We start from the raw sequence: 17,754 nt of genomic DNA, 5'->3' as shown, positions 1-17,754 counted from the left end.
CCTGCTATCCCTCCCCTATTTCCCCCCAACAGACCCCAGTGTGTAGTGCTCCTCTCCCTGTGTCCATTTGTTCTCATTGTTCAACACCCGCCTATGAATGAGAACATGCGGTGTTTGATTTTCTGCTCTTGTGTCAGTTTGCTGAGAATGATGGTTTCCAGGTTTGTCCATGTCCCTACAAAGGACACGAACTCATCATTTTTGATGGCTGCTTAATATTCCATGGTGTATATGTGCCACATTTTCCCTGTCCAGTCTATCATCGATGGGCATTTGGGTTGGTTCCAGGTCTTGGGTTGGTTCCAGGTCTTTGCTATTGTAAACTTTGCTGCAATGAACATTCGTGTGCATGTGTCCTTATAGAAGAACGATTTATAATCCTTTGGATATATACCCAGTAATGGGATTGCTGGGTCAAATGGAATTTCTATTTCTAGGTCTTTGAGGAATCGCCACACTGTCTTCCACAATGGTTGAACTAATTTACACTCCCACCAATGGTGTAAAAGTGTTCCTATTTCTCCACATCCTCTCCAGCATCTGTTGTCTCCAGATTTTTTAATGATCGCCATTCTAACTGGTGTGAGATGGTATCTCAATGCAGTTTTGATTTGCATTTCTCTAATGACCAGTGATGATGAGTATTTTTTCATATGTTTGTTGGTCTCATGTATGTCTTCTTTTTAAAGTGTCTGTTCATATCCTTCACCCACTTTTGAATGGGCTTGTTTTTTTCTTGTAAATCTGTTTTAGTTCTTTGTAAATTCTCGATATCAGCCCTTTGTCGGATGGGTAAACTGCAAAATTTTTTCCCATTCTGTTGGTTGCCGATTCACTCTAATGATTGTTTCTTTTGCCGTGCAGAAGCTGTGGAGTTTGATTAGGTCCCATTTGTCTATTTTGGCTTTCGCTGCCAATGCTTTTGGTGTTTTGGTCATGAAGTCCTTGCCTATGCCTATGTCCTGAATGGTTTTGCCTAGATTTTCTTCTAGGGTTTTTATGGTGTTAGGTCTTATGTTTAAGTCTTTAATACATCTGGAGTTAATTTTAGTCTTGGGATACAAAATCAATGTGCAGAAATCACAAGCATTCCTATACACCAATAACAGACTTAAAGAGAGCCAAATCAAGAACGAACTGCCATTCACAATTGCTACAAAGAGAATAAAATACCTAGGAATACAACTAACAAGGAATGTAAAGGACCTCTTCAAGGAGAACTACAAACCACTGCTCAACGAAATAAGAGAGGACACAAACAGATGGAGAAACATTCCATGTTCATGGTTAGGAAGAATCAATATCGTGAAAATGGCCATACTACTCAAAGTAATTTACAGATTCAATGCTATCCCCATCAAGCTACCAATGACCTTCTTCACAGAACTGGAAAAAAACACCTTAAACTTCATATGGAACCAATAAAGAGCCCGCATAGCCAAGTCAATTCTAAGCAAAAAGAACAAAGTGGGAGGCATCACACTACCAGACTTCAAACTATACTACAAGGCTACAATAATCAAAACAGCATGGTACTCGTACCATCCGATCTTTGACAAACCTGACAAAAACAAGCAATGGGGAAAGGATTCCCTGTTTAATAAATGGTGTTGGGAAAACTGGCTAGCCATGTGCAGAAAGCAGAAACTGACCCCTTCCTGACACCTTACACTAAGATCAAACATTTTTCAAACTTTCTCTGGACTTCTGGCAATGCTGACTCTATTGTCCTCTTGAAATATTCCTCCTTCCTTAGCTGCCATGACACTACACTCTTTGGCTTCCTTGCCACCTACTAGTCTTTCTCTGCCTTCTTTGCAGGCTTATCCTCTTTCATCAGATCATTTTATTCAAATTCCTCAGGTCATAGTCCCAAACCCTCTTCTGATTCTATACTCTCTACTCAGGCAATTGTATCTATGCCTGCTGCTTCAATTACCACACACATGCAGAATACTCACTCATTTTTGTTTCTACTCTACAACTTTCCTTTAAGCTACAGATGTGTACACAATTGCATATTGACAGGTACTCCTGGTTGTTTCAAAGGTATGTCAAACTCAGTATGTCCAAATTAGAATTTGAAATTGCAAGTCTGGTCCCCTTAGGAAATCCCCTACCTCAATGAATGGCATATCATTGGATTATCTTTGCTAACTCCTTTCTTACCCCCTACTTACATATCTCTCAAATGAATTCCATTCTCTTGATTTCTTCTACGATGATCCTAATCCCAGCTACTTTGAGTGGATTACTGACTTTTTCTTTTAACTAGTTTCCATGTGTCTATTTAGCTGGCAGGAAGCTTATTTTCAAAATACAAAGGGTAAAATCATGAAAAGGCCTGCATGCCTGATTCCTATGATCCTCTCTAAGCCTGGCTCACATAACACCTTATCCCACTTCATCTCTGGGTCCCACACTTTTTTACAGGCCCTAAAGTACTGCAAGCTCCCCCACAGACAGGGCCTTTGTATATATTCTGCCCTCTGCCTAGAACATTCCAGTACTCTCAACCCTTTCACTTCAACTCCTGTTGAGGTTTTAGATCAGCACTTCTCAAACTTTAATGGTCACACAAATCACCTGGGGATCTTATTAAAAAAAATGCAGGGTCTGATTTGGTAGGTCTGGGGTGGGACCTGAAAATCTGAATTTTTACTAAACTCTTAGGTGATGCTCAAGCAAACTGACCATGGATCATATTTTGAGTAGCAAAGTTTTATTTTATTTATTTTTTTAAGAGTCTCACCCTGTTACCCAGGTTGGAGTGAATTGGCGCGATCTCAGCTCACTGCAATTCTGCCTCCTGAGTTCAATTGATTCTCCTGCCTTAGCCTCCCGAGTAGCAGGGATTACAGGCATGTGCAACCACACCCAGCTAATTTTTGTATTTTTAGTAGAGACATGGTTTGGCCATGTTGGCCAGGTTGATCTCAAACTCCTGACCTCAGGTGATCCACCTGCCTCGGTCTCCCAAAATGCTGGGATTACAGGCATGAGCCACTGTGCCCAGCCTTGAGTAGCAAGGTTTTAGATCTCAGCTCAAATATCTTTTCCAGAAAAACGCTCTCTGATCCCACACATTACTGCCTTCAATTTATAGTTTCACTGTACCAACATTCATACTTTCACAGTTTTTGCTTACTGTTATAACCCACACACATCCCTCATCCCCAGCTCCTACCTTGTGTCTGGCATGTTCATTTTTGTGAAATGAATGAACAATGTCCATTGAACCTGACTTAAGCTGAGTCATTTCCCTTCATGATGCTACCACCACCAGATGCACCACCCTACATTCAGCTCCCACAGAAATCCAGCTCATCTTTGGTTAGCACAGCGAAAAATTTTCTGTTTCTGCCACTCATCTGGAGTCTGCAGAGATATGGACATAAGAGTAATTATTTCCACATGTACTGGGCTTTCCAGTCTAACAAGCTAGTTGGCCCCAGTCTCCACATATAGTCTACCACTACGGCAGATTCTCTTCTGCCAACTATATAAAAGGTTGAGGAAAACAGGGAAATCCTAGTTACCGTGGTCAGATCCAAATATCCCACCTTGGTGTAAGGAATGGCTTGGGGAAGGATGAAGGCAGGAAGAAAAGACACAAATTTTTAGTACATTCTCATTTTTTCCCATGGCTTAAATTCTCTTAAAATTAATTTCTCCTTACACTTAGGAAAAAAATTTTGCAGTACTTTAGGACCTATAAAAACCTATAGGAAAAATTACATAAATTAATCACTGGATGAAACAGCTAGACATGTGCATGAAATAGGTTGTAATAGGGAAACATAATGGAAGAGCTCAATTGCAAAAAACATATGACAGGCAAAAGCAATGCTACTGTTGCCGGGATAACTGCCTGGAAAGGATGCCAAGGCAAAAACTAAAAATAAACAAAACATATTCAAAAACATACTCATAATTTGGGATATAAATTCCATGACTGTCATTTTCTTTGATGAGTAAATGTGTAAAAATAGTCATAGCACTTTGTAGGATAAATGAACAGATCTTAAATACTTAACTAAATATTAATAATATAATAATGTCTTAGAGAAAACTGCTGCTCTCTAAATAAAAAGTTTTCAATACACTTAAGGTGAGCAGTAGTTTATTTTGAAATCAAAAGTATTTTTCTCAATTATAACTATTTGGTAAACTTATCAATATACTCAATTTAAAAAATAGTAATTAAAAAAAACACAATCTGACATGTTTGAAGTTTCTCATGTGATCTTTTTATACAAGGTGCTCAAAATGTAAGACAGCCATATGTTTATTATATATATAATTCATAGAACACTTAAATATATAAATGATTTCTAGAAAAGGAAAGAATAAAATAATCTAAAATAGTATACATATCTTGAATTTTTCAGTAATTTTACTGTGTACAGAACTGTACAAAAAGTACACAAAATTTTTTAAAAGTACAAATCTGAGTCAAATTCTTCAAATTTCAACTGATTTTCCAAAGCATATAATTGTTTTTGCTTTACCTTAATGACACATTTCCATAAGGAATTATTTTAAATATTTATCATCTTGAAACTTTATTAAATTGCTATCCCCAAAATGCCTAGCTCTGAATTAAGAATAATATTTACTCAGCATGGTACGTTGCCTGATACTAGATGTCATTTAAAATAAATTTATTTTCTATATTATCAACCTTAGAGAATGGACCAAGTAGGGCACCAATGTATTTTACTGGACCCAAAGCTTCAAACAGAAGTGTCCAAGTAAATAGCAAAATTCCTTTGAAAGTTCCACCTATGGGGACAAGGTGTTAACACTGTAACACATACAACTCTATGATATGATCAGTCCAAGAGAGGCAAACTGAGGCTGAGGAGCCCTGAACATGGAGAGACTGGACCCCCTAAAACAATAGATAATGCATGATCTGAGGAATATTAAGAGAATGAGAGAGAGAGAGAGAGAGAGAGAGAGAGAGAGAAAGAAACTAGAAGACATGACCTGGATTCTGCACACAGCCACACAGTTTGTATCACAGACTTGGGCTTTCTTTTAAGTCTTGCCCCCAAGATTTCCAACCCAACTAACTGAGGATATCTACCAGGAAAACATAGCTCTGTTTGAAAATAAAAGTCAGGATGCGCATGGTGGTTCATGCCTGTAATCTCAGCGCTTTGGGAGGTTGAAGCCAGAGGATGGCTTGAGTCCACGAGTTCGAGACAAACCTGGGCAATGTGGAAAGACCTTGTCTCCATTTTAAAAAACAACAAAACAAACAAACAAAACCCAACCAGCCAACCAAACACCAGCAACAAAAAGCCAATTTAAAATAGGATTCACTTTGTAAAAATCACAGTAACCAATGATTAAAACTGATGTTCTCATCTATTCCAAGATAAAATAATACCTGCACACATCAGAACAGCAATAACACCACCAAAAGAAATTTTTGCATACAGATTTCCTACCGCTAAGAATATCTTTTCTCAACAGACAAACAAAAACTGAAAATTAGTGACAGGGCAGAAGTGAGAACCTGGGGAGAGCAGTCAGAAAATAGTAACAAAGCCATGCTAAGGGAGGTAAAGCCATTACATCATTATGAAAGACAGTTAAAGACATGACAGATCAAATAATTATTCATATCAGGAAGCTATATCCACACAATTAGGCTTGAACAACCTATGATGAGTGCACCATATGGCACACCTTCTGGATAATCAGTAAGAGACAAGTGTGTCTTAAAAACAATTCTTCTTGATGAGCATTCTAAGAGTAAGTTAGGATTTGTGTATGCTAAAGTCTGGTGTGTGTCAAGGATTTATGTACTTGGCAAGCAGGAACAGGCAATGCTTAAATTCCCAAAGTAGCCTACACAACCAGTTACTTCACAAGCATTGGTTGACTAAAGGGCCTACTTCTCCACCTGCTCCCAAACTGGAGGTCCTCAATACTTTCCTTCCCCCACCCCGCAACCAGAGGTACACATCAAGCCTCCTTGGCTACTGTACTATGGTGGAAAACATTTACTTAAACCATATTGACCACAAGGAAGCTAAAACCAGGATTCAGAGTGGCAAGGCATGTGGTCTGTGTGTCTAAACATCTGAGAAGCAGGTTGGTGCTGGTGTTCAGAGTCTGTGCTCTGAGGTTAGTTCAATCGGACCCTTGCTTGCCCCTATCACGTTCTTGCTGTGTGTCTTTAGGCAAGTTATCCTTTAAGGCTAATTTGTGGAATGTGAGAATGTACATGCATGCTTAGTAATGAGGTAAAATGTTTAGTAGTATGTGAAAAATGGTGGTTATTTTTATGGGAACCACAGGTATGTAAATGAGAATGCCCCTAAATTTCATTTACTGAAACACTGAGATAACACATTTGTAAATTAATTACATTTAACCATTCCACATGTATATATACTTTAAAACATCATGATATACATAAGAAATATATACAGTTTTATCTGTTAATTAAACAATAAATGAAAGGGAAAAAATCCCTGTCTATAATACTTCATTCCTAGACAAGCAACTCAAATTTGCAAGTTGGCAATTCTCAAATTATTTTATAAATCTAGTGCAATGGCAATCAACATTCCAATGGAATGGTTTTTGAAACTGACAGAATAATTTCAAAGTTCATATGGATAAGTAACAGGCAGGAACACCCAACAAAGTTTTGAAGGTAAAAACTGTACATTACATAATATTTTAAAGAAATATTCTAAATCTACAATAATTAAAAATATATAATAATGGATCAAGAACAGATGATAACGGATCAAGAACAAATAGATAAGAACAAACAGATCAATAAGACAGAAGAGAAAGTCTCTAAACAGACACAAGTTCATATGAATTTAATGTTTAAAGAAGGTAACTCAAATCAGTGAAACAATACAAATTGAGAGTACTTTGTTAACTATAAATCTGTACCTCCTAACTAAATTAATACATCTGGATTTTAAGGTTTTATTGTTAAAAATAAAACCTCAAGAAGAGTAGCTGTTTGGGGATTGATGATGGAATTTCTTTGCATAGAATCCAAACAACAAAAAATAGTTCTCAAAAAGGTAATGCAGTTAAACCTATCAAAAATCAGAAACTAAATTCAAGGGGAAATGAGAAACAAGGAAAACATATTTTTAGCACATGGCAAGACGTCAATCTTCTTTTTTTTTTGGAGACAGAGTCTCGCACTGTCGCTGGGGCTGGAGTGCAGTGGTGCTATCTTGGCTCACTACAACCTCTGCCTCCCGGGTTCAAGCGATTCTCCTGCCTCAGCCTCCCAAGTAGCTAGGATTACAGGCATGTGCCACCATACCTGGCTAATTTTTGTATTTTTAGTAGAGATGGGGTTTCACCATGCTGGCCAGGCTTGTCTCGAACTCCTGACCTTGTGATTTACCTGCCTCGGCCTCCCAAAGTGTTGGGATTACAGGTGTAAGCCACTGTACATGGCCTGAGGTCAATTTTCTTAATTAAAATTACCTAAGGATCAATTTTAAAATGAACAATAAGAAAATGCGCCAAGCACACAAATACGCAATCCTCAGAAATACAAATAAAGATTAATCATGAACATGTCAAAGCTCACAAGTCACTAAAAAATGAAATTAACTTGATAACATCTCTTGCTTATTAAGCTGTTTTAAGGCTTTTAACATTTTAAATAATTAAAAATAAATACAAAAGCTTTAAAGGTTTTTGTCATGTTGATGTTGTTATTACAAACAATGCTAGAATAGGCGTCTTTGAATAGAAATCTTTGCGTGTGTATCTTATTATTTCTTTGGGATGATTTACTATGTATCATTCAGGGTTCAGCAGAGAAGCAGAAAATACATCCATTATTTTAACAGAGAGAATTTAATATAGGGAACTGGTTAAACAGATTTATAAGCCTGTAAATGCTAAAAGGGAGCTCTGAGGTAAGCAGAGATATTAAATGCATGAAACTAGCTCCCTAGAGTTGGGGTACAAAGGCAAGAGATTGAATTATTAGAAACTAGACACTCAGAGGTCCCTTGCTGAGAGCTGAGATGGTTTGTTCACAAGGAGCAAAGAGGAATGTTCATTAAAAAGACATTCTGAAAAGGAAAAGGAAATGCCTGGCATTCCTTCTCCATCTCCCCTTCAACTTAAAACAAACAACTCTTATGTGCTTCAGAAAAATAATCCAAATAGATACAAAAAAAAGTAAAAGAATTTTGCCACCATAAATACTAAGGCCCACCAAAATTCTGTAATGATTTGGAAAGTAGGTTAAAAAGTATCTATGATATAAAATATGAGCTTCGTAGGGGCCATTATCATCCTGAGTAAAAGAAAAACAAAATGCTCTAGGAATTAAGACAAAAAACAGAAAATCAAATTATACTAAAAAATCTTCCATTGCAAAAGTCAATTTGACATTTAAGTGATGGGTTGGTTGGTTGGTTGGTTGGTTGATTGAAAGCAACATAATTTATGTTGCAGGATGTATGATAGTGTGGCCTGACAATCTCAGAAAGAAAAAGCAAAGAAACTGAAAGACACGGAAAGAACTAGGCTGGGACCAGCCCTGGGCCTTAACAGTCAGTTCACTGAGGTGGTGAGGTTTTAAATCTTTAGAAGCCCTAATATATTTTACATAGTTTGAAAGCATATAAACAGGAAGCACTGGCTGAAAAATATGTTAGCAGACTTGCTGACTACTTTCACCAAATAATTAACTGTCAAGTGGCAAAATAGAGGAGCAAAGCTAACTAGCTTTACTATCTATGCAGCACCAAATAACTCAAAACCAGAGGGGTATAGATGTACATACAGAACAGCTGGAAAGCTAAGTTCACTATTTTCCGTGAAACTCTGACAGCCTCACAAATGGCATTTAGCTCTGTAGTAAACCATCCTCTAGGTCAGCAGGAAGCTCATTATGGGCTGACAGTCCAGGAGACAAGCACTTTTCAGAGAGCTACCATAGTAATTTCCTGTGTGAAAAGCTCACTGCTGTTCTTGCATTCCTCAGGGTGCATTTCTTCTCATCTCAGAGGATGTTTCTCTTCCACAGGAAGAGGAAGGAACCAGTTGTTACTGAATGTGTGGGCTGAGAGCTGTCGGGCATTTTCAGCATGCCTCGGTCTCAGCTGTGGGAACTGGGGATGCAGCTTAGATTCCCAGGCCTGGGACAGTCGATATTACTGCAGTAGTCTTGGGCGTCACAGTTTAGAAATATGGTATCTCAGGAAGTTGGAAGGCAGAAATAATACCTGGAACACCTCCAGTTCCCAGAAGTGTGCTAATTTTCTAAAGGAAATTCTAAAAAGTATTTACTGGGCTCCCAAATAGCATGATTTATAAATCCTTTTGTGAAGTTTCCTTTTTTTTTTCCTTTTCCTGTCTTCACATTTTGTATGGCAAAGTTTAAGTCCTAAATCACTTTTGTCAATAGGAATAAGGACAAGTTTCAATGCATAAAGTATTCTTTAACTAGGACTATTTTGTAAAATTTAATGAGTATCAAATTTTTGGAAAATTTGTTAGTATGTTTTCTTTCCCTGTGACTTTGAAACTTTAAGAAAAAGAAGGTCAAATTGGTAAATTTGCCAGTATATCTTAATTAAAAATTGGTACTTAGTGATTATTACTATTTTTATTAAAAAGCATATTTTATTTGAAGGGGGGAAGAAGCCTCTGGACTTCATTGTTACTTTTTTATTACAGTGATACTCTTAGTAAAACTTTACAGCTATCCAGGTTATCTTAAAAAAAAAAAAAAAGCCATGTTCCTTTAACAAACTAAAGCACTTTACATTTTAGTTGTTTTGTTTTTTTTTTACAATCCCAAAGCATTTTTTTAAAAAAGGTCAGCCATCACATTCACAAATGTTAGCAGTTTTTATAATATATGGGTCATGATGTACTTCAAAAGCAAAGATCCAACTAATTTGCAAATAGTCTCTTTCCAGTCTCTAATATTTTCTCTCCTATCTCTATTTTAAAGATTGTAACTGAAAAAATACAAATGTGTTTTCTGTTTCTAAATGGCAAGAGATCTTTGAAAATGTTGCATTTTTCCTCATTTACTTGTTAGTTATCATGTATGTTCTGTTTTTTAGATGTCTTTGACAATTTAATTACTTCACTTATTTTAACTTTGAAGGGGAATGTTTTTAAATAGTTTCTCAAACCTTATAAACATTTCTCTTTTACTCCAATTAAGCATCTTAGGGTTTAACATTTAACTTTTTGAGTTACTAGATAAAAAATTATTATATCCACTTGACATACTTACTATCATTTGCAGTTAAGATAAAAAGTCTCTTAACTCTTAAAAGGAAGATAAATTGAGGGAGGCACCAGCTAGGGAGTCCAGAGACCTGGATCCCATAAATGCCTAAGTTCATTTCCTTTCATACCCTTAGAGCAGGGCAGGGCAGGAGAAACATACCGCAGAGCCACTAAACCAGCCTTTAAATATACCATACAAATGTCTGTTTCCTAATGCTTAGTAAGCAGCCACAAAGGTAAATATAACTAGTTTATTATTAGGTATATTATAGATAAATATACCTAGTTTCAGAAGTCATATGCCCTAAACTGACTAATCAAATGCCACCATATAAACTGCTGCAAAGTTTAAAAACTTTACATTGCATATGACCATTTTACACTTTCAAAGTTAGAAGTTTTAGTTTTAAGACACAGAAGTTCACATACACTGTGTTCTTTTAGTCTTTCCAAATCTTTGCTTGTATAAGCAGTTAGGAACTGAAATAACTCTGCACTAGTTACGCAATGTTGTCTAGTAACCAGGATGAACTGTTGCCACAACATTCATGGAAATATTCTCTCTGTATCTGCAAGTTTATTCTTTGTGTTTCCATATATTTGTCAGCACATTAATATTTTTCAGGTAGCATATACCATATGACAATCTCCATGAAAGTGTATAACCTTTTCCTTCCTAAAAATAGGCTGATAGAAAAAACTTTCTGAAAGAGAAACCAATGCACTTTGCTAAAAAATGAAAATCTAAATGACATTTAGGAAGGAGTGTGCTTCCTAAAGTCATGGAAACAGCAGAGTATCTCTTGCACTGATTCAGCCAATCATTTTTCTGATCCTAGAACAGAATACAGGAAAACCACGAGTCTTTTTCTCTCATCAGCCCCTCTGCCAAAATGATGCAGAGCCAGGAGATATTCTCAGCTATACTGAGATTACTCAAGGCTACATCTTACTGTCCCTGGGGAAAGGAGATAGGGAATCCCATAGCTGACATTCACTCTGTCAGGATATCCTCTTGGCTCTGCTTTCAAAATACATCCAGAATCCGATCGCTTATCACCACCTCCTCTGCTACCTCCCTGGGTCAAGCCAGTATTGCCTCCTGTCTGAGTATTTGATTAGCTTCCTAATTAGTCTTCTTGTTCACCCTCATCAACACTCCCAGCCTGTTCTTGTACGGCAGGCAGAGTGAACCTGTTAAGACATAAGTCAGATCATGTCCCTCCTCTGCAGGAAACCCCCCAGTGGTTCCTACGTCACCTGCAATCTGGCCTTCTATCTATCACTGCTCTCACTCTCCTGCAGAGCCTTTCCCAGATATCCATATGACTGGCTCCCTTCACTCCTTCAGCTCTTTACGCAAATGCCCCTGTCACATGACTCTTGTCCTGGCCATACTAGCTAAAATTGCAGCCTTCTTCCTATCTTTTCCTCTCTGCCTTCAGTGCCTTTTTCTCCTTTGCTTTCCCTATACTATATACAGTTTATTTTTTAAATTTGTGAACTGCATTTCTCTGACTGGAATGTAGAATGCAGCCTTCTCTGGAGCAGGTATTTTTGTTTTGTTCACATTCTCTAAAGCCAAGAATAGTGAGTTAATAAATACTTATTCAGAAATATATGTGTGTGAGTAGACATCCTTCCTGGATTCTACCACACCTGCTGTTCATTGATTTAGGCAATTTAAAGACACTAAACTAGACTGATGCATTTTTATTACCGTGGTTCATATGTGTTCGATTTGTCCTGAAGCAACCACTTATACCCTGCTTTCTCTCCACGCACAGTGGCTCATGCCTATAATCCCAGCATTTTGGGAGGCTGAGGTAGGCAGATCACTTGAGGTCAGAAGTTCGAGACCAGCCTGGTCAATGTGGTGAAACCTCTATTAAAAAATACAAAAATTAGCCGGGTGTGGTGGCAGGTGCCTGTAAACCCAGCTACTCAGGAAGCTGGGGCAGGAGAATCACATGAATTCAGGAGGTGGAGGTTGCAGTGAGGCAAGACAGCACCACACCACTGCACTTCATCCTGGGTAACAGAGTGAGAGAACTTGTCTTAAAAAAAAAAGAACTGGTCAAAGGTGTTCTTCTAGAGAAGTCCTCTAGTTTACTCCAGCCCATTAATGATCTCTTCTGAATACTGCCCATTAACAACCTTTCATTGACATTCATGTATACTTGACATCTAATGTTCTGAAACCAACATTGATTTCTCACTCTGTTACTTATATCCGGCTAGGTTGTTTGTTTCTTGAGATCACGCAGCAAGCTTGATATCTCCCTCAGCATCTCATGTAATGCCTTCATGCAGGACATCTTTAACTATTTTGACTGATAGAACATCAAAAGACTGTAGACTCTTGGATTTTTTTCTATAACATAACTGCATGTTTACTGTAAATTAATTTGACTTGAAAGAAATAATGTCTCTAATTCTAAAGAAAGGCATACTCATATTCTGCATTATGTTCATGTTCTGCACAGTTGCCAGGGCGAAGATGAGAGCACCGTGTCAACTCTCTGAGAAGAGTCCAGTATTTTGATAATCAAAGGATTACCAACTTCATTTTGTTCATTTATAAGACAAACAATAAAATTAATACATCAGAATTTAAGAATACAATTTTCCTAAAGATAAAAAAAAAATAATCCTAGAGTCTTTTAAGATAAATTGTATTTACAGTTAGTTTAAAACTTTTTTTTTTGAGACGGCGTCTCACCTGTAGCGCAGGCTGGAGTGCAGTGGCACAATCTCAGTTCACTGCAACCTTCACCTCCGGGGTTCAGGCAATTTCCTGCCTCAGCCTCCCAAGTAGCTGGAATTACAGGAGTGCGCCACCATGCCCAGCTAATTTGTGTATTTTTAGTAGAGATGGGGTTTCACCACGTTGACCAGGCTAGTCTAGAACCCCTGACCTCAGGTGATCCACCCGCCTCGGCCTTCCAAAGTGCTAGGATTACAGGTTGTGAGTCACTGCGCTCAGTCAGTTTAAAACTCTTTGTATTAGGATAAATGTAGGGAACAAATTCTTATCTTGCTTGTCTTTTTAGAAGAGAGGAGTGGGGTATCCTGTGTAGCCACACCACATGCCAATGCTAATGATAAATGCCCTCACATAATTTTGATGATAGAATCCTTGTCTAGTTCTAACTATAAAATGAAAATATTAAAAGACACAAACAGAATCTTGAACTAAATAATCTTTAGAAAACCGGTATGTAATAAGTGACAATATAATCAGAATAAAGAGTCAGGAATTTGAGAACCACATTTTAAAACTATGATTATATGGCCACAAGTATACTCTTTTACAGAAACTTTTTATTTTTAACAATAAAGGTTTAAAAATATAGATTAGTAACAGCTTATTTTGATCCACAAATATTGTATCAAATTTCCAGCTTGGCATTAGAGACACAAGTGCAAGCCACAAAGATACAAAAACACTGTATGCCACAATTTCTTCTCTGTAGTAATAAGACATCAGAGCACAGACATCAGTACACTTGAGTCTATAAATCTTCCTGAATATAATATTTAATCAAGTGAAAGTAGAAATAGAGGCCAACTATTTCTTACACCATAACAAACTTCTTTTATGCTACTAAGAAATTTGACAAATTAAGGTTTAAATAGACATCTTTTTAAGGTCCTATCTTGATGAAATGTATTTTTAAGGAAACGTTCAGTCTACAAAAACAAAACAAACCAACCCTCAAAAGAAACAGTAACAACAATAGCAATAACAAAAATTACCTTTAAACACTGCTTTTTTTGGGCTTCCAGTATTTCTCCAGGTTTTAAAATTACAATCACATGCAAAGTTCACACCAAAAATATTTAATGCAATTGTGTTTCATGCCAAAGCAGAAATAAATCCCCTTTACAATTATGTCTGATTTGTTGTGAAGAAGCAAAAGAGAAACTGCCAACATATGGAGGAGACTATAATTAAGGCTTATTTACTGCTTTATTAATGGAATGGCGAATAGTTGAAAAAGTAATTTTATTTTAGTTTCCCAACCAATTATCTATCATTAAACTAAAAGAAATACACGTTGAAAATTTAAAGAAAAACCCTTTGGAGATATTCTTTTAAAAAGTATAACTGCTTTATGAACATCTATGTCTTCGGAATGCACTATTAAAATAAAGTCCTTATACTTTGCTTGGCAGCAAGCAACTATCTTCCAGATTATAATCTATCTAGATGGGACTTTATTAGCATAATCTCAAATCAATTTATAGCAAACAAGATTTTGTTTTGCTGAGACTGTTTTTTTGTTTGGTGGATTTTTACATGCTATCAAGTATACAACTCAAAGTAACAGTGGAGTCTTCCTTTTAATGCTTACATATTGGGTGAAACCATGTGAAGTCATTGATATTAGACTTTTTCCTACAAAATGACCATTTCATATAATTCAACCTAATATTTTCCTTTGTGGATAATAATGTTACTCTTCAATTTTATTATTCTGTTTTGTAGCACAGCTATTAAATATCATATGTTTCTTAAACAGAATTATCTTTTCAAAGTCCCACATATCCCTTATATTCCTTGAGTTATGGTCTTGTAGTATAGATGTATATTACAATAGATACATATGATCTACAATAAATATGTACAATCTATACTACAAGAGACACCCTGATGTCCCTGGCTAGGAGGCAGTTATGCCCACCTCAATAGCTGTCTAGATTCCTCACGTAATGAGGCTTTGCAAAACTTGAAGGGTACTGGCAGGGACAGTGAGTCTCAAAGGTGGACCAAAGAAATCCATGATATTTTCTAGGTCAGGAATGTGCAATTTTAGTCTACTGACTACCTCACAAGGAGGCAGCATATCTCATAAACCTATCTTTTTGTTCCTTCTCACTATACGGGGAAGAACCTAACTCATCAGATTTTGTAAACTTCTACAACATGCATTTTGTAATTAATTGAACATAAATGTATTGAACACCGACTATAAGCCAAGTACTGTAGCAAGTTGTAGACATTCAATTAATTTTTAATTTCTTAAATTAATGCAGCAAAGTTGGTAGAGTTACAAACATCAATACTATAAGAAACAAGACCACAGATCAGTTTGAAGTCCTAGTGTTCACCAGTGATTCTTGGAATTCCCTTTAACTATAAGCCCACTGGTTACCCTCACTTGGTTTTTGTCACTGAAACTTGTGAGAGATCTAGGAGTCTTCTCTGCTATGGGATTAACACTGAAAGGACCCTTGAATAATTAGAATGCTTTCTGATACAAGGTAGACTCAAAATGGACTAGTCCTCTGTAGAATTCTTCTACAATAAATACTCTTCTTGACATCTATTAGAGAATGTGTAATGTCATAATGGCAGGGTTTTATTTTGGCTACAAATTAAAAATGTATGCAAAGTATTTAACTAAACTGACATCACAGCAGCAGTGTTGTAGAAGACCATGCTGTTCTTCCCATTTGTTCTTACAATTAGTTTTGCACTGACTAGCAGGATCAACTGTGGCAGTGATTTGCCTTGGAAAGAGTAAACAGAATCCTAAATGGAGAGGCTAAAACTCTTAATCTTTGAAGACTTTGAAAACACTGAATAAATAAATTTTATATATGTAATTTTTATAAACAAAATTGTAAATATTAGAAATATTTCTTAATTTCTGGATACTCTATCAAAAGAGATTATAACAAAGGCAATGCTGTTTTTCTTACAGCTTCTAATGAGAAGACTAGAAGTAAGTTTAGCACCTCCGAAGAACAAATAACATAACAAGGAATCTGCTATGCAACAGCATGTGAAATGTCACCTGGGTGGCATCTTAATACATGAGACAGTGGGTATGAATTAGACTGAGCTCAGGGACCTCAAAGTAAAAGCTTTTCTGGAAATTGGTGCTGATTCCCCTTGTGGCTATTTAGATGCATGGTAAATATGACTGTACAAAGTTCTTCCTATACTAAAATGTTAGGCTACCTAGCCCACATTTTATCTCCTCCTCCAACATTTTTAAAGGAAAATGGATTATGCCAAATGATTATATGCCACTTAAATGTCAAAAAAAGAACCCAACTTACTGTGGTAGAATCAAAAGAAAGGATATCCACAACAGGGGGAGTAGAGATCTGCAAATCGATTACCTCAAGCTTTGGATTAATCTGTATATACACATAAAAAAAATTATGACATTTTCATATCAGAAGAAACCAAATGCTACTTGTAAAAATCTAGAGGGCATTTTCTATTAAAATATACTCTCTCTATATATATAATAAATTAAAGTATATTGGTATATTCATTACTACAGAAAAAAAATTTTTAAGCAAAATGCTAGCCTACCAATTCTACTAACATATGAGAAAAGGTCATTTTAATGAGGTTGAATTTACCCCAGAAATAAAAGGTTTTCACTTTAGAAAATCAATGTAATTTACCTAAAAAGGAGTATTAAAAGTAAAATAAAATGACCCACCTCAAAAGATGAAGAAAAAAATCCTAGCCAGTTCAGTAAGAAAAGGAAATAAAAGGTATTAAGATAACAATTAAAAAGAACTAATATTCTCATCATATATAATGTTATCTATGAAGAAATGCCCAAAGAATCTATTGCTAAATCATTAGAATATTCAGAGTTTAATTAGATTGTTAGTCTCAAAATCCGTATATGAAATCAACTGCACTACTGCATTCTAGCACACAGCTGGAAAATGCAAAAAATTAAAAGGACATCATTGAGAATACCATACAAGTTTAAAAGTACATCAGAATAAACATACAAAAATATGTAAGACCTTATGGAAAAGAATAAAACTTATTTTAACATGAAAGAAGGCTAAAATAAGTAGAAAGCTGTATCATAAAGAGCTCAAAAGCAGAGTGCTGTATACATGGAAAACAAATATATTCAGAACATTAGTAATAAGAAAAGTATAAATTAAAGCAAAATACCACTTAATATCTATTAAACTGCAAAAACTAGAAAGTTCAATGATGCCAGCGCCGTTTGTAGCAGCACTGTTTGTGATGGCCAAAAAACTACTGGAAATACTCTAAGTGTCTATCAACAGTAAAACAGGTTGTGAGAATTACTACAGCAAAAAATTCACAGGAATGCAGTAACAACAGTGAAAACAATATATGAATGCATGAATTCAGAGTTCATATGTATAAATCTCAAAACTTTAATGTTAAATTAAAAAAGCAAGTTACAGAAAAGTATATTCAATATAATTCCACTTATATAAAGTTCAAACTCATTCAAAATTAAGAATAATTATAGATTCAAATATATAAAGTTACAAAAGCAAGGGAATGATTACCTAGAGTGGTGACTACCTTTGAGGGAGGATATTTATTTTAAAAGACAAAAAAATTAAAAATAAAATGGAAACACTATAAATACAAAGAAGTAAACAAAAAGCAACAAAGATAGCAGAGCTTTATATCAAACGAATGGTACCAATAAGTGTACTAAAGAACCTTAAAGAAGAAACTAT

The 17,754-nt window shown here is 36.0% G+C and overlaps 1 protein-coding gene across 17 annotated transcripts in view; it reads right to left on the bottom strand.

Annotated features, from left to right (window-relative positions):
- The window catches only part of POC1B (POC1 centriolar protein B), a 221,879-nt gene that overhangs the window by 85,706 nt on the left and 118,419 nt on the right, over positions 1 to 17,754 (bottom strand). For 10 of the 17 annotated variants that reach the window (XM_064376897.1, XM_012469360.3, XM_064376900.1 and 7 more), the window contains one exon: positions 16,336 to 16,416. The exons of 2 other annotated variants lie outside the window; for them this stretch is intronic. In XM_064376897.1, coding sequence (XP_064232967.1) covers positions 16,336 to 16,416 — 81 coding nt within the window. Of the gene's footprint in view, positions 1 to 32; positions 3,379 to 16,335; positions 16,417 to 16,730; positions 16,754 to 17,754 lie in introns of those variants that run through there. 5 more of the 17 variants (XR_001110133.3, XR_001110131.3, XR_001110130.3 and 2 more) reach the window with 2 other exon arrangements.

This window comes from Aotus nancymaae, unplaced genomic scaffold (genome assembly GCF_030222135.1).
Source record: "Aotus nancymaae isolate 86718 unplaced genomic scaffold, 86718_ANA_hifiasm-v0.15.2.pri h1tg000016l, whole genome shotgun sequence".
Classification (NCBI taxonomy): domain Eukaryota; kingdom Metazoa; phylum Chordata; class Mammalia; order Primates; family Aotidae; genus Aotus; species Aotus nancymaae.
This window is presented reverse-complemented; position numbering and strand designations above follow the sequence as displayed.